Genomic DNA, 21,272 nt, shown 5'->3' with positions numbered 1-21,272 from the left:
TCTGAAGGACAGCAAGGGAAATTCATACCTTATGTGCTCCCACTCCCGGTTAACCTCTGGGGAAGGGATATTATACAGCATTTGGGCCTTATTTTGTCCAATGAAAACGCCCCATCGGGAGGGTATTCAGCTAAAGCAAAAAATATCATGGCAAAGATGGGTTATAAAGAAGGAAAAGGGTTAGGACATCAAGAACAGGGAATGTCCAATAGTCCTACTATGTGTCAACTTTATGTGCAAGAAGCTCTTTTGCCAGTGAGGGAACAATTCCCCTCTTTAATTTTGCTCCTTTACATGGATGACATCCTCCTGTGCCATAAAGACCTTACCATGCTACAAAAGGCATATCCTTTTCTACTTAAAACTTTAAGTCAGTGGGGTTTACAGATAGCCACAGAAAAGGTCCAAATTTCTGATACAGGACAATTCTTGGGCTCTGTGGTGTCCCCAGATAAGATTGTGCCCCAAAAGGTAGAGATAAGAAGAGATCACCTCCATACCTTAAATGATTTTCAAAAGCTGTTGGGAGATATTAATTGGCTCAGACCTTTTTTAAAGATTCCTTCCGCTGAGTTAAGGCCTTTGTTTGGTATTTTAGAAGGAGATCCTCATATCTCCTCCCCTAGGACTCTTACTCTAGCTGCTAACCAGGCCTTACAAAAAGTGGAAAATGCCTTACAAAATGCACAATTACAACGTATTGAGGATTCGCAGCCTTTCAGTTTGTGTGTCTTTAAGACAGCACAATTGCCAACTGCAGTTTTGTGGCAGAATGGGCCATTGTTGTGGATTCATCCAAACGTATCCCCAGCTAAAATAATAGATTGGTATCCTGATGCAATTGCACAGCTTGCCCTTAAAGGTCTAAAAGCAGCAATCACCCACTTTGGGCGAAGTCCATATCTTTTAATTGTACCTTATACCGCTGCACAGGTTCAAACCTTGGCAGCCACATCTAATGATTGGGCAGTTTTAGTTACCTCCTTTTCAGGAAAAATAGATAACCATTATCCAAAGCATCCAATCTTACAGTTTGCCCAAAATCAATCTGTTGTGTTTCCACAAATAACAGTAAGAAACCCACTTAAAAATGGGATTGTGGTATATACTGATGGATCAAAAACTGGCATAGGTGCCTATGTGGCTAATGGTAAAGTGGTATCCAAACAATATAATGAAAATTCACCTCAAGTGGTAGAATGTTTAGTGGTTTTAGAAGTTTTAAAAACCTTTTTAGAACCCCTTAATATTGTGTCAGATTCCTGTTATGTGGTTAATGCAGTAAATCTTTTAGAAGTGGCTGGAGTGATTAAGCCTTCCAGTAGAGTTGCCAATATTTTTCAGCAGATACAATTAGTTTTGTTATCTAGAAGATTTCCTGTTTATATTACTCATGTTAGAGCCCATTCAGGCCTACCTGGCCCCATGGCTCTGGGAAATGATTTGGCAGATAAGGCCACTAAAGTGGTGGCTGCTGCCCTATCATCCCCGGTAGAGGCTGCAAAAAATTTTCATAACAATTTTCATGTGACGGCTGAAACATTACGCAGTCGTTTCTCCCTGACAAGAAAAGAAGCCCGTGACATTGTTACTCAATGTCAAAGCTGCTGTGAGTTCTTGCCAGTTCCTCATGTGGGAATTAACCCACGCGGTATTCGACCTCTACAGGTCTGGCAAATGGATGTTACACATGTTTCTTCCTTTGGAAAACTTCAATATCTCCATGTGTCCATTGACACATGTTCTGGCATCATGTTTGCTTCTCCGTTAACCGGAGAAAAAGCCTCACATGTGATTCAACATTGTCTTGAGGCATGGAGTGCTTGGGGGAAACCCAAACTCCTTAAGACTGATAATGGACCAGCTTATACGTCTCAAAAATTCCAGCAGTTCTGCCGTCAGATGGATGTTACCCACCTGACTGGACTTCCATACAACCCTCAAGGACAGGGTATTGTTGAGCGTGCGCATCGCACCCTCAAAACCTATCTTATAAAACAGAAGAGGGGAATTGAAGAGATTTTACCCCAAGCACCAAGAGTGTCTGTGTCTTTGGCACTCTTTACACTCAATTTTTTAAATATTGATGCTCATGGCCATACTGCGGCTGAACGTCATTGTTCAGAGCCAGATAGGCCCAATGAGATGGTTAAATGGAAAAATGTCCTTGATAATAAATGGTATGGCCCGGATCCTATTTTGATAAGATCCAGGGGAGCGGTCTGTGTTTTCCCACAGAATGAAGACAACCCATTTTGGATACCAGAAAGACTCACCCGAAAAATCCAGACTGACCAAGGGAATACTGATGTCCCTCGTCTTGGTGATGTCCAGGGCGTCAATAATAAAAAGAGAGCAGCGTTGGGGGATAATGTCGACATTTCCACTCCCAATGACGGTGATGTATAATGCTCAAGTATTCTCCTGCCTTTTTACCACTAACTAGGAACTGGGTTTAGCCTTGATTCAGACAGCCTTGGCTCTGTCTGGACAGGTCCAGACGACTGACACCATTAACACTTTGTCAGCCTCAGTGACTACAGTCATAGATAAACAGGCCTCAGCTAATGTCAAGATACAGGGAGGTCTCATGCTGGTTAATCAACTCATAGATCTTGTCCAGATACAACTAGATGTATTATGACAAATAACTCAGCAGGGATGTGAACAAAAGTTTCCGGGATTGTGTGTTATTTCCATTCAGTATGTTAAATTTACTAGGGCAGCTAATTTGTCAAAAAGTCTTTTTCAGTATATGTTACAGAATTGGATGGCTGAATTTGAACAGATCCTTCGGGAATTGAGACTTCAGGTCAACTCCACGCGCTTGGACCTGTCCCTGACCAAAGGATTACCCAATTGGATCTCCTCAGCATTTTCTTTCTTTAAAGAATGGGTGGGATTGATATTATTTGGAGATACACTTTGCTGTGGATTAGTGTTGCTTCTTTGATTGGTCTGTAAGCTTAAGGCCCAAACTAGGAGAGACAAGGTGGTTATTGCCCAGGCGCTTGCAGGACTAGAACATGGTGCTCCCCCTGATATATGGTTATCTATGCTTAGGCAATAGGTCGCTGGCCACTCAGCTCTTACATCTCACGAGGCTAGTCTCATTGCACGGGATAGAGTGAGTGTGCTTCAGCAGCCCGAGAGAGTTGCACGGCTAAGCACTGCAGTAGAAAGGCTCTGCGGCATATATGAGCCTATTCTAGGGAGACATGTCATCTTTCAAGAAGGTTGAGTGTCCAAGTGTCCTTCTCTCCAGGCAAAACGACACGGGAGCAGGTCAGGGTTGCTCTGGGTAAAAGCCTGTGAGCCTAAGAGCTAATCCTGTACATGGCTCCTTTACCTACACACTGGGGATTTGACCTCTATCTCCACTCTCATTAATATGGGTGGCCTATTTGCTCTTATTAAAAGGAAAGGGGGAGATGTTGGGAGCCGCGCCCACATTCGCCGTTACAAGATGGCGCTGACAGCTGTGTTCTAAGTGGTAAACAAATAATCTGCGCATGTGCCGAGGGTGGTTCTCCACTCCATGTGCTCTGCCTTCCCCGTGACGTCAACTCGGCCGATGGGCTGCAGCCAATCAGGGAGTGACACGTCCTAGGCGAAGGAGAATTCTCCTTAATAGGGACGGGGTTTCGTTTTCTCTCTCTCTTGTTTTCTTACACTCTGGCTCCTGAAGATGTAAGCAATAAAGTTTTGCCGCAGAAGATTCTGGTTTGCTGTGTTCTTCCTGGCCGGGCGTGAGAACGCGTTTAATAACACAAACTGAGTTCCTTGGTTGGAGATAATTCTGTGTGGACTAGAAGGAGGCCTGCCTTCAAGTCCCTGTGTTGATGTCCCCCCAGTGATGGAGTGTGACCTGGAATTTTACATCAGATGGATCCTTTTCCTTCCTAAGTTGCTTTGGGTCAAAGTATTTTATAGCAGCAATAGAAATAAAACTAGAACACCTCTGATCTTTAGAATAATCTTACTGATAGAAGTGTCAAATGAAACAGGGGCTTCTGGTTATACCTACTAGTGTATGCTGACCATGATGTCAATGCCTCCTGGTATGAACTTGGTGCCCTGGACCACACTGCACTGGAGTGTCCATTTCAAAGATTTTTAAATGATGAGTCAGTTGGTGTTTCATGCCTGGATGACAAGACCCCAAGGTTCACATGGGTTTCTTGATGGTTTTTAGTCTTAATTATCAATTTGACACCGTTTGGAATCATGAGGGAGGAAGTCTCAATGAGAAATTGCTGAGATTGGGTATCCCTCTGAATATGTGAGGGGTTTTAATTGAGTCACTTGAGAGAAGAAGAGCCACCCTGAATGTAGATCACACCGTGTTATGAGCTGAACCTTAAACTGAATGAAATGCAAAGAGCCAACTGAACACTTGTGAGCATGTATCCATTCTCTCTGCTCTTGACTGGATGTGAACAGTTGCTTTCCCATCTTGACTCATTGACTTCCCTGCAATGGTGGGCTATAATCAAGAATGAGGAGCCAAATAAACCCTTTTGCTCTTAATTTGCTTATATATGCATGTGTTATCACAACAAGAAACAGAACGAAGACATCCGTGCACTATGCACACTGCCTCACATTGCTGTGAGAAGTCACTCACTGGTTTCCATGACTTCACTAGTAAGAGACTGGAAATACACCTGTTCTAGCCATCCCCAGCCCCAACCACTTGTACCTTTGTTGATTTGAAAGGCACCTGCACTTCACCATAATCAACCATATCTGAAAGGAGAATGGCTTTCCTGAGTTCTTTGAATCTAATTAATGAATTGTTAAATCTGAAGTTAGTCTTCAGGATCTCAACATAAAAGCCACAGATAACTTTTATCATGAGAAACATCAGGTATTTTCTTTACCCTTGCCAGCTCCAGCACACCTTAAAAACACAAAGAATACAAATTGATCTTTCTTGCTTAATTTGAAGATTTTCCTCCCCCAACTCTAAATGTTTCCTCCCCCCATTTTTTTTCTCTCACCATCCTTCAAGCTCTCAGCATATAGTCAGAGATGAACAAAGACCTTTGTGATACTGAACTGGTTTTTTCAACTTGACTGAACTGAAACAAGTGCCTGGGAAATTCTTAAAGCACACCTCCGTGTGTCTGAGAGATGATTACATCAGGAGAACTCTGACCTAATGAATGGATCAGCTCCTTGGTGGTTCCCTAATATGATGGCTGTATTGGAAAGAAATGAAAAATAGGAGGTTGGGTATTGCTGAAGGAAGTAGTCACAGGTAGGATGGTCTTGGGAAGCTGTATCCTGCCCTGGTCATTTCCCATTTCTCTTGTCTCTGCTTACTGACCACCACCATGAAGTGACCGGCTCTCTTCTACTGTGCCTTTCCACTATGGTGAACATTATATATGGCAAAATAAATCTTTCTTCCCTTAGGTTGTTCTTATATTTCGAGCACACAAATGCAACAGTGATGAACACACGTTGGATACCTTTCATTCCTCTTGTTTATCTCGGCAGTCCCCAGAGAACCCACACAGAACATGTATGTTCAGCCCACAGTCAGTTGGGCAACCGATTGTCCCCAGGACTCCCAGCCCAGCCCCTTCCCTCCGCCCTGGACAAAGAGCTAGAAGCTTCTCACATGACGCTCTCATTACCTCCCCGACCCCTTGATGCCCCCTTTTCTTGTGCCATGAGTGACTTATAGGGTTTCCCCAGGCTGGGTAGAGTCAGCTCAGCCTCCTGCAGCTCCAGCTCCCGTTGGGACAAATGCTCAATGACAGCCGCTCCAATCGAATCCCCCAGTACATTGGTCATTGTACGAAGTCGGTCACTGGTGGAAGATAAATAGATTATTAGGGGGGCTGAAAAGCTCCTTTGAGAACCAAGTGTAAACTAGGAAGGCTTCCAGTCTAACCCATAACCACATGACCTTGAACAGGTCCAACTCTTCCTCAGTTTTCCTTCCTAACAGTATATCCCTGAAATCCTCAGATCTATTCTTTGATATCTGATTTTTGTCTATAAATATACTAACTTAGTGGTGGTTAGATATGAGAGTCTGATGTAGACTGTTAGATATTAGGATCTAACAGAGAGTCTTAAACATGAGTGTTTGATGCAGACTATTAGACTTGAATAATTGATATAGACTGCTACATATAAGTCTATGTAGATGTAGGATGGGCTGGAGACTGTCTATGTGGAATTGTAGTCCCTCTGTACAATGGGACTTTTTCTTGCCCACAAATACCACATGGGGATGAAAGTCAACATTTTATGTGAATTCCATGTTATAAAAAAAGAAATGAGAGAGATAAGGAATGGTGAAAGGACAAAGTGATGCAGGAAGGAGAAAGAGAAAGGAAGGAAAGAAGGAAGGAATCAAGGAAAGAAAGAAGAGGACAGGAGGGAGACAGGGAAGGAAAGAAAGAAGAGGAAATGGAAGATAGGAAAATGAGAGAGGGAAGAGGAGGAAAGGAAAGAAAGGGAAGGAAGAAAAGAGAGAGCAGGAGAAGGGAGGGATAGGGATTAGAGAGTGGCTCCTCCCAGCTGAACTATGGGCTAGTGATAGATTCTGTGAAAGGAGGAGTCTTGTCTTCAGGTGTGCACCCTCTCATAAGCTCCATGGCATAGTCTGAAACCAAGACACACAAATGGCTCTGTTCCAACTCAGTAGGTCACAAATGACAATGTGAATGTGGAAGGAGAGTTGTAGTGAAGAAGGTTGACAGGGATGAAAAGGAGTTAAGGGGTGGGGGAGGATTGTATACATATATGAAACTGTCAAAGAAAAATCTAATTAGTGAAAAAGAACAGAGGGAAGGAAGGGAGGAGGGAAAAGGTGAGAAAATGTGCCTGGTCATAACATTCAGATTGTAAGTCCACCAAGATTATTTTGTCCATCACCACAAGTGATTTTATAAGCCAAAATTCTTCACTATTTAATGCAACAGGCAACCTGTGTTTTCTTCTCTCTTCTAAAATTCTTCAAAATTAGCATTTTCACTAAGAAAAATATTTTAAATTTTTTGAGTTCAAAAAAAATATGTTTAAACACCTTTATAAGATTTCTACAAGAAACAGGCTGAAGAGAAGTTAGCTGGCTCTTGGACAGAGACCTCCTATTCTGAATCTTCCCCACTCCAGGTCCCAAAGATAACAAAACTATGAGCTTGGAGTCTAGAGGCCATAACTAGAGAGCCATCCCAATGCCTCCCTCACCATCTAACATTCTACAACTCTGTCCTTGCAAAATCCTTTAGGAAAAAGTTATGAGAAGAGATAGTCCAGGGTTAAACCCAAAGCAAACTCACAGGAACCAATCCACAGCTATGATCAGTGTGATGTCCTCTGTGGGCAGGCCGACGGATGTGAGCACAATCACCATGGTAACCAGTCCTGCCTGGGGGATGCCAGCTGCTCCTACGCTGGCAGCTGTGGCTGTGATGCTGCAAACGGGAAGAGAGTCAGGAATCCGGGAGGAAAGACTGAACAGAAAATTGGAGGAAGATCAGGCAGGAAAAAGCATCTTAAATTAAATTCCCAAGCTAACACAGAAAGAAAAACATTACATTATTTCACATTTGATATGAAACTAAATTTTAAAAGTTGACATCATGAAAGCAAAATGTGTGATGCTGGGCAGACTGGCTGGGAGATGGGGAATGTCTGTCAAAGAGTCAAAATGTCTAAACAGCAGATGATTAAGTTCTGGGGAGTTCTGGGATGAATGTACATCATGGAGAGTGTGGCCAATGACACTGCGTTTGTATTTGAACTTTTCAAGAGAATAGTCCTTAAGTCTGTTCTCACCATCAAAAAAAGATAAAGATAATGGAAGGAGGGAAGAACAGAAGAACAAACAGAAAGAGGAGGGGAAGGAGGCAAAAGCAAGGAAGGGAAGGAGTGAGAGAAGAGAGAGCCAGAAGGAGGGGGAAAGAAGGGAGGAAATGAGAAAAGGAGAGGACATCAGGATTAGAAGGAAAGGTGGAAAAGGACAGGAAGACAGGATTAAAGGAGAGAGTGGAAAAGAAGCAAGGAGAAGAGAAATAAGTGGAGAGAAGAGAAGACACAGGCAGCAAAGGAGGAGGTAATGGGGGAGGACAGAAGAAAACTATAGGGGGAGATAGATGTAGTAATCAGCCTGACTATGATGATCATTTCACAAAGCACACATTCAGCAAATAATCATGAAATATACCTTAAATATATGCAACCTTTGTTGGCTATCATGCAGAAAAGCTGTGGCTGGAAAAGACAGTAACTAATTTTTAAGTTGGCAAATACAGCTTACCACAATGGAGGTAAAAACATTCTGGCCCATCTTAGGCTTTGAGCCTATTTTTTTCTTGATTTTTTTAAGTTGTTTTCTTAATTTCATATGCATGAATGTTTGCCTGCATGTATGTTGTGCACTGTATGTGTGCCTGATGTCTATGAAGGCCATAAAAGAGCATTGGGTCCCCTAGAACTGGAGTGAAAAGCAGTTGTAAGCATCATGTAAGTAGTGGGAATCAAACCAAGGTCCTCTGGGAGAGCAGTAAGTGCTCTTAACCACTGAGCCATCTCTCAAGCCCATCAAATAATTCTTAAAAATAAAGTAGAAAGCTAAGGATATATCTGAGTGGTAGAGCACCTATCTTAGCATATACAAATCCCGACTGCCATTTCTAGTCCTGAAAATTAATATGAAGTTTAAGTAGGTTCTACTGGGTCACAGGTGGCCTGTGTTAAAATTCCAATATCAAGGTCTGACCACCTCTCCACCCACATTCTCTGCAGTACCAGAAACAAACAGTTAGGAAGATGGCATAACTGACTCTTGACCATCCACCAGCAGATACAAAAAGATGCAGAGACCCGTAGCCAAACATCAAGCGGAACTCAGGAAGTCTTGTGGAAGAGTGGGGTTATAACTGAGCAAGCCAGAGAGGTCAAGGGAACCATGGGAAGACCTACAGAGTCAACTATCCTGGATCCATGAGGGCTCACAGAAACTTTCATTAGTCAAGAAGCAGTGCAGACCCTGGATGTAGGTCCCTTCACACATTTGTAGCAAGTGTGCAGCTTATTCTTCAAGTGGGTCCTCTAACAATTGGAGTGAGGACTGTCTCTGACTCTGTTGCCTGCTACTGGGTCCCCTTCCCCTACCTGAACTGTCTGGTTGGGACTCAGAGCATGATGTGTTTAGTCCTGCTAGGACTGGATGTCCCAGGATGGGATGGTACCTAAGGAAGCTTCCCTTCTCTGAGGAGAAGGGGAAGCAGTAATAGGGGGAAGGATTTATGAGGGTGGGACTGGGAGGGGAGAAGGGAGTAGGACTGTGATTGGGATGTAAAGTGAATTTAAAAAGTGGATTATTGAAGAAAAACAATCCAACATCAATTCCAATTGCCCAGCAAGATATGATATGTATTGTAAAGGCCACTATGCTTATCAGAAAAAGTAGTAGTGCTGTCCAGGTGCCAGCTCTCTTCCCAGTAGCTTAGGAAAGATTTTCTAGATTCTATAGCCATTGGCATAGAACAAGGGAAGATGATTTTCCCAGAGGATACTTTATCAGAATAGTGGTTGAACAAGTACTCAGACTGGCAATAAACAATAGACTTGAAGGTGAGAATACTCCGTTTATGAGCTTTACGCCTAGCCTCTCCTGCCCCCTCAGAGGAATGACAAACAACCCTCGGTTCTCATTGTGAGCAGAATAGAGACCAGGGCAGTGCCTATTCAGGTTTCATTTCTGTTGCTGAGATAAAAAAAAATTATCTGCCAAAAAGAAACTGACTCCAGATTCTGCCAAGCTGACAATTAAAACAAACCACCACAGTACCACATCATTAGCCTAGGAAAAGATTCCAATCAAAAATGAAGTATAGGGGGTTTCAAAAGTCCACACTATCTTGGTCCGAGACCCGCCGAACTTAGGAAATTAGTCTGAACAGGTGAGAGGGTGCGCCAGAGAACCTGACAGCTTCTGGAACAGGCGGAAGCACAGAGGCACTGAGGCAGCACCCTTTGTGGGCCGGGGACAGCCAGCCACCGTCTGGACCGGAGGACAGGTGCCCGCCCGGCTGGGGAGGCGGCCTAAGCCACAGCAGCAGCGGTCGCCATCTTGGTCCGGGACCCGCCGAACTTAGGAAATTAGTCTGAACAGGTGAGAGGGTGCGCCAGAGAACCTGACAGCTTCTGGAACAGGCGGAAGCACAGAGGCGCTGAGGCAGCACCCTGTGTGGGCCGGGGACAGCCGGCCACCTTCCGGACCAGAGGACAGGTGCCCGCCCGGCTGGGGAGGCGGCCTAAGCCACAGCAGCAGCGGTCGCCATCTTGGTCCGGGACCCGCCGAACTTAGGAAATTAGTCTGAACAGGTGAGAGGGTGCGCCAGAAAACCTGACAGCTTCTGGAACAGGCGGAAGCACAGAGGCGCTGAGGCAGCACCCTTTGTGGGCCGGGGACAGCCAGCCACCGTCCGGACCGGAGGACAGGTGCCCGTCCGGCTGGGGAGGCGGCCTAAGCCACAGCAGCAGCGGTCGCCATCTTGGTCCGGGACCCGCCGAACTTAGGAAATTAGTCTGAACAGGTGAGAGGGTGCGCCAGAGAACCTGACAGCTTCTGGAACAGGCAGAAGCACAGAGGCGCTGAGGCAGCACCCTGTGTGGGCCGGGGACAGCCGGCCACCTTCCGGACCGGAGGACAGGTGCCCACCCGGCTGGGGAGGCGGCCTAAGCCACAGCAGCAGCGGTCGCCATCTTGGTCCCGGGACTCCAAGGAACTTAGGAATTTAGTCTGCTTAGGTGAGAGTCTGTACCACCTGGGAACTGCCAAAGCAACACAGTGTCTGAGAAAGGTCCTGTTTTGGGCCTTCTTCTTCGGCCAGGAGGAGGTCCAAATACAAGATATCTGCGCACCTTCCCTGTAAGAGAGCTTGCCAGCAGAGAGTGCTCTGAGCACTGAAACTCAGAGGAGAGAATCTGTCTCCCAGGTCTGCTGATAGACGGTAACAGAATCACCAGAAGAACAATCTCTAAACAGAGTCAACTATAACTACTAACTCCAGAGATTACCAGATGGCGAAAGGTAAACGGAGGAATCTTACTAACAGGAACCAAGACCACTCACCATCACCAGAACCCAGCACACCCACTTCGCCCAGTCCAGGGAACCCCAACACACCTGAGAACCTAGACCTAGATTTAAAAGCATATCTCATGATGATGGTAGAGGACATCAAGAAGGACTTTAATAAATCACTTAAAGAAATACAGGAGAACACTGCTAAAGAGTTACAAGTCCTTAAAGAAAAACAGGAAAACACAATCAAACAGGTAGAAGTCCTTACAGAAAAAGAGGAAAAAACATACAAACAGGTGATGGAAATGAACAAAACCATACTAGACCTAAAAAGGGAAGTAGACACAATAAAGAAAACTCAAAGCGAGGCAACACTAGAGATAGAAACCCTAGGAAAGAAATCTGGAACCATAGATTTGAGCATCAGCAACAGAATACAAGAGATGGAAGAGAGAATCTCAGGTGCAGAAGATTCCATAGAGAACATCGGCACAACAATCAAAGAAAATGGAAAATGCAAAAAGATCCTAACTCAAAATATCCAGGAAATCCAGGACACAATAAGAAGACCAAACGTACGGATAATAGGAGTGGATGAGAATGAAGATTTTCAACTCAAAGGTCCAGCAAACATCTTCAACAAAATTATTGAAGAAAACTTCCCAAATCTAAAGAATGAGATGCATATGAACATACAAGAAGCCTACAGAACTCCAAATAGACTGGACCAGAAAAGAAATTCCTCCCGACACATAATAATCAGAACATCAAATGCACTAAATAAAGATAGAATACTAAAAGCAGTAAGGGAAAAAGGTCAAGTAACATATAAAGGCAAGCCTATCAGAATTACACCAGATTTTTCACCAGAGACTATGAAAGCCAGAAGAGCCTGGACAGATGTTATACAGACACTAAGAGAACACAAACTGCAGCCCAGGCTACTATACCCAGCCAAACTCTCAATTATCATAGAGGGAGAAACCAAAGTATTCCACGACAAAACCAAATTCACGCATTATCTCTCCACGAATCCAGCCCTTCAAAGGATAATAACAGAAAAAAACCAATACAAGAACGGGAACAACGCCCTAGAAAAAACAAGAAGGTAATCCCTCAACAAACCCAAAAGAAGACAGCCACAAGAACAGAATGCCACCTTTAACAACTAAAATAACAGGAAGCAACAATTACTTTTCCTTAATATCTCTTAACATCAATGGTCTCAACTCGCCAATAAAAAGACATAGACTAACAAACTGGCTACACAAACAAGACCCAACATTTTGCTGCTTACAGGAAACTCATCTCAGAGAAAAAGATAGACACTACCTCAGAATGAAAGGCTGGAAAACAATTTTCCAAGCAAATGGTATGAAGAAACAAGCAGGAGTAGCCATCCTAATATCTGATAAGATTGACTTCCAACCCAAAGTCATCAAAAAAGACAAGGAGGGACACTTCATTCTCATCAAAGGTAAAATCCTCCAAGAGGAACTCTCAATTCTGAATATCTATGCTCCAAATACAAGAGCAGCCACATTCACTAAAGAAACTTTAGTAAAGCTCAAAGCACACATTGCGCCTCACACAATAATAGTGGGAGACTTCAACACACCACTTTCACCAATGGACAGATCATGGAAACAGAAACTAAACAGGGACACACTGAAACTAACAGAAGTGATGAAACAAATGGATCTGACAGATATCTACAGAACATTTTATCCTAAAACAAAAGGATATACCTTCTTCTCAGCACCTCATGGTACCTTCTCCAAAATTGACCACATAATAGGTCACAAATCAGGCCTCAACAGATTCAAAAATATTGAAATTGTCCCATGTATCCTATCAGATCACCATGCACTAAGGCTGATCTTCAATAACAAAATAAATAACAGAAAGCCAACATTCACATGGAAACTGAACAACACTCTTCTCAATGATACCTTGGTCAAGGAAGGAATAAAGAAAGAAATTAAAGACTTTTTAGAGTTTAATGAAAATGAAGCCACAACGTACCCAAACCTTTGGGACACAATGAAAGCATTTCTAAGAGGGAAACTCATAGCTATGAGTGCCTTCAAGAAAAAACGGGAGAGAGCACATACTAGCAGCTTGACAACACATCTAAAAGCTCTAGAAAAAAAGGAAGCAAATTCACCCAAGAGGAGTAGACGGCAGGAAATAATCAAACTCAGGGGTGAAATCAACCAAGTGGAAACAAGAAGAACTATTCAAAGAATTAACCAAACGAGGAGTTGGTTCTTTGAGAAAATCGACAAGATAGATAAACCCTTAGCTAGACTCACTAAAGGGCACAGGGACAAAATCCTAATTAACAAAATCAGAAATGAAAAGGGAGACATAACAACAGATCCTGAAGAAATCCAAAACACCATCAGATCCTTCTACAAAAGGCTATACTCAACAAAACTGGAAAACCTGGACGAAATGGACAAATTTCTGGACAGATACCAGGTACCAAAGTTGAATCAGGATCAAGTTGACCTTCTAAACAGTCCCATATCCCCTAAAGAAATAGAAGCAGTTATTAATAGTCTCCCAGCCAAAAAAAGCCCAGGACCAGACGGGTTTAGTGCAGAGTTCTATCAGACCTTCAAAGAAGATCTAACTCCAGTTCTGCACAAACTTTTTCACAAGATAGAAGTAGAAGGTATTCTACCCAACTCATTTTATGAAGCCACTATTACTCTGATACCTAAACCACAGAAAGATCCAACAAAGATAGAGAACTTCAGACCAATTTCTCTTATGAACATCGATGCAAAAATCCTTAATAAAATTCTCGCTAACCGAATCCAAGAACACATTAAAGCAATCATCCATCCTGACCAAGTAGGTTTTATTCCAGGGATGCAGGGATGGTTTAATATACGAAAATCCATCAATGTAATCCATTATATAAACAAACTCAAAGACAAAAACCACATGATCATCTCGTTAGATGCAGAAAAAGCATTTGACAAGATCCAACACCCATTCATGATAAAAGTTCTGGAAAGATCAGGAATTCAAGGCCAATACCTAAACATGATAAAAGCAATCTACAGCAAACCAGTAGCCAACATCAAAGTAAATGGAGAGAAGCTGGAAGCAATCCCACTAAAATCAGGGACTAGACAAGGCTGCCCACTTTCTCCCTACCTTTTCAACATAGTACTTGAAGTATTAGCCAGAGCAATTCGACAACAAAAGGAGATCAAGGGGATACAAATTGGAAAAGAGGAAGTCAAAATATCACTTTTTGCAGATGATATGATAGTATATATAAGTGACCCTAAAAATTCCACCAGAGAACTCCTAAACCTGATAAACAGCTTCGGTGAAGTAGCTGGATATAAAATTAACTCAAACAAGTCAATGGCCTTTCTCTACACAAAGAATAAACAGGCTGAGAAAGAAATTAGGGAAACAACACCCTTCTCAATAGCCACAAATAATATAAAATATCTCGGCGTGACTCTAACGAAGGAAGTGAAAGATCTGTATGATAAAAACTTCAAGTCCCTGAAGAAAGAAATTAAAGAAGATCTCAGAAGATGGAAAGATCTCCCATGCTCATGGATTGGCAGGACCAACATTGTAAAAATGGCTATCTTGCCAAAAGCAATCTACAGATTCAATGCAATCCCCATTAAAATTCCAACTCAATTCTTCAACGAATTAGAAGGAGCAATTTGCAAATTCATCTGGAATAACAAAAAACCGAGGATAGCAAAAACTCTTCTCAAGGATAAAAGAACCTCTGGTGGAATCACCATGCCTGACCTAAAGCTTTACTACAGAGCAATTGTGATAAAAACTGCATGGTACTGGTATAGAGACAGACAAGTGGACCAATGGAATAGAATTGAAGACCCAGAAATGAACCCACACACCTATGGTCACTTGATCTTCGACAAGGGAGCCAAAACCATCCAGTGGAAGAAAGACAGCATTTTCAACAATTGGTGCTGGCACAACTGGTTGTTATCATGTAGAAGAATGCGAATCGATCCATACTTATCTCCTTGTACTAAGGTCAAATCTAAGTGGATCAAGGAACTTCACATAAAACCAGAGACACTGAAACTTATAGAGGAGAAAGTGGGGAAAAGCCTTGAAGATATGGGCACAGGGGAAAAATTCCTGAACAGAACAGCAATGGCTTGTGCTGTAAGATCGAGAATTGACAAATGGGACCTAATGAAACTCCAAAGTTTCTGCAAGGCAAAAGACACTGTCTATAAGACAAAAAGACCACCAACAGACTGGGAAAGGATCTTTACCTATCCTAAATCAGATAGGGGACTAATATCCAACATATATAAAGAACTCAAGAAGGTGGACCTCAGAAAATCAAATAACCCCCTTAAAAAATGGGGCTCAGAACTGAACAAAGAATTCTCACCTGAGGAATACCGAATGGCAGAGAAGCACCTGAAAAAATGTTCAACATCCTTAATCATCAGGGAAATGCAAATCAAAACAACCCTGAGATTCCACCTCACACCAGTGAGAATGGCTAAGATCAAAAATTCAGGTGACAGCAGATGCTGGCGAGGATGTGGAGAAAGAGGAACACTCCTCCATTGTTGGTGGGATTGCAGGCTTGTACAACCACTCTGGAAATCAGTCTGGCGGTTCCTCAGAAAATTGGACATAGTACTACCGGAGGATCCAGCAATACCTCTCCTGGGCATATATCCAGAAGAAGCCCCAACTGGTAAGAAGGACACATGCTCCACTATGTTCATAGCAGCCTTATTTATAATAGCCAGAAACTGGAAAGAACCCAGATGCCCCTCAACAGAGGAATGGATACAGAAAATGTGGTACATCTACACAATGGAGTACTACTCAGCTATTAAAAAGAATGAATTTATGAAATTCCTAGCCAAATGGATGGACCTGGAGAGCATCATCCTGAGTGAGGTAACACAATCACAAAGGAACTCACACAATATGTACTCACTGATAAGTAGATACTAGCCCAAAACCTAGGATACCCACGATATAAGATACAATTTCCTAAACACATGAAACTCAAGAAAAATGAAGACTGAAGTGTGGACACTATGCCCCTCCTTAGAAGTGGGAACAAAACACCCATGGAAGGAGTTACAGAAACAAAGTTTGGAGCTGAGATGAAAGGATGGACCATGTAGAGACTGCCATATCCAGGGATCCACCCCATAATCAGCATCCAAATGCTGACACCATTGCATATACTAGCAAGATTTTATCGAAAGGACCCAGATGTAGCTGTCTCTTGTGAGACTATGCCGGGGCCTAGCAAACACAGAAGTGGATGCTCACAGTCAGCTAATGGATGGATCACAGGGCTCCCAATGGAGGAGCTAGAGAAAGTATCCAAGGAGCTAAAGGGATCTTCAACCCTATAGGTGGAACAACATTATGAACTAACCAGTACCCCTGAGCTCTTGACTCTAGCTGCATATGTATCAAAAGATGGCCTAGTCGGCCATCACTGGAAAGAGAGGCCCATTGGACACGCAGACTTTGTGTGCCCCGGTACAGGGGAACGCCAGGGCCAAAGGGGGGGAGTGGGTGGGTAGGGGAGTGGGGGTGGGTGGGTAAGGGGGACTTTTGGTATAGCATTGGAAATGTAAATGAGCTAAATACCTAATAAAAAATGGAAAAAAAAAAAAAAGTCCACACTATTTCCAGTTTAAAAAAAAAAAAAAATGAAGTATAGGTACTTGAGAGATGGTTCAGTAGGTAATGACATTATGCTGCCAAGCCTGACAACCTGAGTTCAATCCCCAGGTCCCATATAATAGAAGAAAACGAGTCCCATGAGTGGCCCTCTGTCCTCCACATATGCACTATGGCATACACACACACACACACACACACATTTATTTTTAAATTCTTTAAAGCTAAGCAGATGAACCATCTGGTTCAGCAGTTAAGAACACTTATGCAGTTAAGCTAAATATGCAGCTAGCAACACAAGCTCTGGGGGTAGCTGAAGATGGCCTAGTCAGCCATCACTGGGAAGAGAGGCCCCTTGGTCTTGCAAACTTTATATGCCCCAGTACAGGGGAACACCAGGGCCAAGAAGTGGGAGTGGGTGGGTAGGGGAGCAGGGCTGGGGGAGGGTATAGGGGACTTTTGGGATAGCATTTGAAATGTAAATGAAGAAAATATCTAATAAAAAATTGAAAATAAAAGAACACTTACTGCTCTAGCAGAGGACCCAAGCTCTATTCCTAAAATCTACATCAAACAGTCATCTGTAACTCTACTTACAAAGAACTTGAAGCCCTTTCCTCACCTTAGAACGGACCTTCACACATGTAGCAAACATGGACTTATGTGAGCACATATACATATTCACAGAATAGGAAAAATACTAAATGTGGTTTCTACTGAACATGTATCACACTTATATCCTTATAAAGTCAAAACATCATTTCATTACCAGGCATGGTGGCACATGCTCACAATCCCAGCAACTCGGGATCCCAGGCCAGCCAGAAAAAGAAAGGAAAAAAGAAAGAAAGAAAGAAAGAAAGAAAGAAAGAAAGAAAGAAAGAAAGAAAGAAAGAAAGAAAGAAAGAAAGAAAGGAAGGAAGGAAGGAAGGAAGGAAGGAAGGAAGGAAGGAAGGAAGGGAGGGAGAGAGAAAGAGAGAGGAAGAAATGAAGGAAGGAAAGAAGGAAGGAAGAAAGAGAGAAGGGGAAAAGGAAGGAAGGAAGGAAGGAAGGAAAAGGAAGGAAAGGAAAGGAAAGGAAAGGAAAGGAAAGGAAAGGAAAGGAAAGGAAAGGAAAGGAAAGAGGGAGGGAGGGAGGGAACGATCATATGATGGTTATCTTAAGCCAAGATGTAACTATTGTATAAATTTCCAACAAAGAAAATACTTTCCTTCACAGAGTTTGCATTTTCATTCTTGTGGGATAGGCAGCCAATAAACAACATGAGTGAAAAAAAAAAAAAAAAGAAAAGAAAAGACAAAGTCAGCCTGGAATCAAATGCTATTGAGCATCCTGATCCTTTCTCTAAAGTACTAGAGACCAGAAATGTTTCACAGGTCACTTTCTTATTTCAGATTTGGGATATGTGCATATACATAATTATATATCTTAGAAATGAGATGCAACTATAAACAGGTCACGCAGTCTCTGTCGTACCCAGCTAATGACTTCACATCTCACCTGATTGTGGTGATCTGACCAAGGTTGAGCTCATAGTTGTTGACTTGAGCAATAAAGATGGCTGCCAAGGCCTCGTAGAGTGCAGTGCCATCCATGTTGACAGTGGCCCCCACAGGCAGCACGAACCTGGTGATGCGACGATCCACACCCAGGCCCTCCTCCAGGCAGCGGAAAGTGATAGGCAGAGTTGCAGAGCTGGAGGAAGAGAGCTCTGGAGGCTGAGAATAGGGAATTGAATGGGGCAGGGGCAATGACATCAATGGGCCAAAGGAGGGCTCCCTCTAGCTTCTAGCACATGGAGAGCAGGTTGGAATCTGAGCAGGGAGTGGAAACAGAGAATAACAGTTGGGCAAGGGGAAGTGGGACTCCTGATGCAGAGAACTCATGGTGGGGATTCCCCAAAAGAAATGTCTCTTGTCCCATTCATATCAATGGTTTATGGCACGAGTCACACCCAGACTGTGTAAATGTGACAGGTAACAATGTTGTCAACTTGGCAACCAGGAATTACCTGAGAAGAGAGTCTCAATGATGGGTTACTATAATTGGTTGTCCTATAGGAATTATCTTTGGGAGATGGTCTTAATTAGTTGATACAAGAAGTCCCAGCTCACAGTAGGCAATACCATTGCCTAGGCAGGGAGTCCTGATGTGGAGAAATCAAGCTAACCATAAGCAAGTAAGCAGCAGGCAGGTGTGCATTTACTCTCTGTTCCTGGGTGTGATGTGACTAGCTGGTTCAAGTTCCTATTTTGATTTCCCCACAGTGATGAGCTGTAACATGGAATTTTTAAGCCAAATAAATCTCCTCCCCCACCTCTGCTAAGTTGCCCTTTGTCGGTGTATTTTTTCACAGCAACAGAAATGAAACTAGAGCAGTAAAGGACAGAGTATTTGTCTGCACCGAGAACAACCAACTACAGGAGCCCTAGGTCTCCCCTCAACCACTTCCCAGAGAGTACTTTCATTAACTGGTGACTTTAGGGGAAAGAGTAGGCATTTCATTTGGGGTTATTTTTGCCTACAAGAATGAGGCCCTGTGTGGTCAGTTTTATGCCATGAAACTTGAAGCTTGGACTCACAGAGTCTTTGGCCTTAGAGACAAACTGTGCCTATAGGGATACACCCAATGCTACCTCAACCTTTCCCAAGCATCAGAAACAGCATAGGCTGAATAGCTCCATAGTAATCAGATGAGTTTAATTCTGGGTATAGTATTATTAATCCTATTTAGCCACAGATCAAAAGTCAAAAGGCACATTCTCCATCACCATGAGCAAAATAAATATTTCTTCTATCTGTTTGGCTCTTGGGATACTTTCTTAAACTGATTTGAATTTGGATGATGAGAGATAAGGGGGAGTCACTTTATCAACCCTCTAAAAGCACAAACAGAAGAAGGCCAAGACCCTGAACTGACAGCACTCCCAGAGTAAACTCTTGATGCTTGGGAAAGGTGCTCCCAAAGTAAAATTCTTAAACCCAGAATTGGCAACTGGCTCTTCTCCCTACAAACCAGAGAAACAAGAAAAGAGACAAGGAGGTCAGGAGAATCTTTACAGGTTAAACACTATATATCCTCAAGTATAGGCCACATGTAGGGAGTTTCAAGAATCTGCCCCATTCTACTGTACAACCAGAAGAGGTGTTTGGGCAGGTAGAAAGGAGGATACCTAAACAAAACCAATAAAAGGTGAAGAGTGGACCCAGGGAGAGTTCAGGGAAAGGCCATACCTGGAAGAGGTACCCATAGCTGTGATGAGTGCCTGTAGCATACCACCAATGAAGGGAAAGGGGTTCCGATGGGTGACGAGGAAGTAGATAAGGGGCAACACACCACCAGCATGAAGGAATAAGCCAACGATGACAGTCAGTGTGTACATGCCCAGCTGACCTCCAAGGACAGCCATGTCTTCCATTTCCAGAATCTTTCCAGCAATCAGGAACAGGATGCCCACTGGTGCATACCTGGGAAAGGCACATATTTATTGGAGTGATCCTCTTCATAGGTCTAGGGCTGGCATTCCTAAGACTTTACCCATATAGTGTTGTGGAGCCAAACAGTTCCACATGAAACCCCCAACTCCACCCAACCTATCACAAGCACAAAGCCAGCACTGGGACACTGAGGAAATAGCCCTATGGTTGTGAATACTTGCTGTTCAAAGGTGAAGAGCTGATTTCAGATACCACCAAACACACTGGGCAGCGCAAAGCACGTCTAACTCCAATTCCAAGGGACCTGGAATCTCTTTCTGGCTTCTGTGGGCACCCATAGACACATCTGTACATCCACTTACACAGTCACATTCACATACATACACACATAAATAAAATAAAATATTTTAAAATATAACCGGTGTTAGGGTTTGCTTTCAAACCATTGTCCCCAAAGGCTCCCATGTTGAAGGTTCTGTGCCTAGTGGGACCAGTGTTCTGAGCTGGAACCTGTGGAAGTTAACTGTTCATGAGAGTTCCAACCTCTGCTACAAGTTATCCATTGATGGATTTGTAGCTGAGTAAGCTATTGGGAGAAGTTATAGGAAGGTCCTAGTTGAAGAAAGCAGGTCACTGGGGGATGCCCTTGAAGGATACATCTTCTCCCTAGTCCCTCACTGTCCCCCACCCCTTCTTCCTAGAAGGTGTGAAGTTAGCAGGTTCATTGGCTGTATTCATTCACCTTCATGGCCCAGAAGCACTGGAACCAACCAATTATGTACTGAAACCCGCATAACTGTGAGGCAAACAAAACCTTTCCTCCTTTAAATGTGTTTTCTTGGGTATTTTGTCATAGCAACAGAAAGTTAACTGATACAATTGGATTCCATGAATGTATCTGCCTTCCCCTGGCCACCCCATTGCTCATCCCATCAGCAGAAAAGTTCCTACAATGCCAAAGCATGCAAACTTTGGGGTCTTTTCCTCATTGAGTCCCCTTCCAACTCAACTACTGATGATTATTCCCTTCAGAATCCCATCTTTAGACGTTATTAAGACTGATGGTTTAACTGAAAATAGCCCCCATAGC

The 21,272-nt window shown here is 43.2% G+C and overlaps 1 protein-coding gene across 4 annotated transcripts in view; it reads right to left on the bottom strand.

Annotated features, from left to right (window-relative positions):
• Positions 1-5,415: 5,415 nt before the first annotated feature.
• The window catches only part of Slc1a6 (solute carrier family 1 (high affinity aspartate/glutamate transporter), member 6), a 34,740-nt gene continuing 18,883 nt past the window's right edge, over positions 5,416-21,272 (bottom strand). For 2 of the 4 annotated variants that reach the window (XM_006513424.3, XM_006513422.4), the window contains 4 exons: positions 19,979-20,212; positions 18,245-18,439; positions 7,305-7,478; positions 5,475-5,821 (listed from right to left, as the gene is read on the bottom strand). In XM_006513424.3, coding sequence (XP_006513487.1) covers positions 5,626-5,821; positions 7,305-7,478; positions 18,245-18,439; positions 19,979-20,212 — 799 coding nt within the window. In that variant the 3' untranslated portion in view covers positions 5,475-5,625. Of the gene's footprint in view, positions 5,822-7,304; positions 7,479-18,244; positions 18,440-19,978; positions 20,213-21,272 lie in introns of all 4 variants that reach the window. The other 2 variants (NM_009200.3, XM_030244972.1) reach the window with 2 other exon arrangements.

The sequence above is a fragment of the Mus musculus genome, chromosome 10 (genome assembly GCF_000001635.26).
Source record: "Mus musculus strain C57BL/6J chromosome 10, GRCm38.p6 C57BL/6J".
NCBI classification, from domain to species: Eukaryota; Metazoa; Chordata; class Mammalia; order Rodentia; family Muridae; genus Mus; species Mus musculus.
Note: the sequence above shows the minus strand (reverse complement) of the source record. Positions and strands in the feature narration are given on the sequence as shown.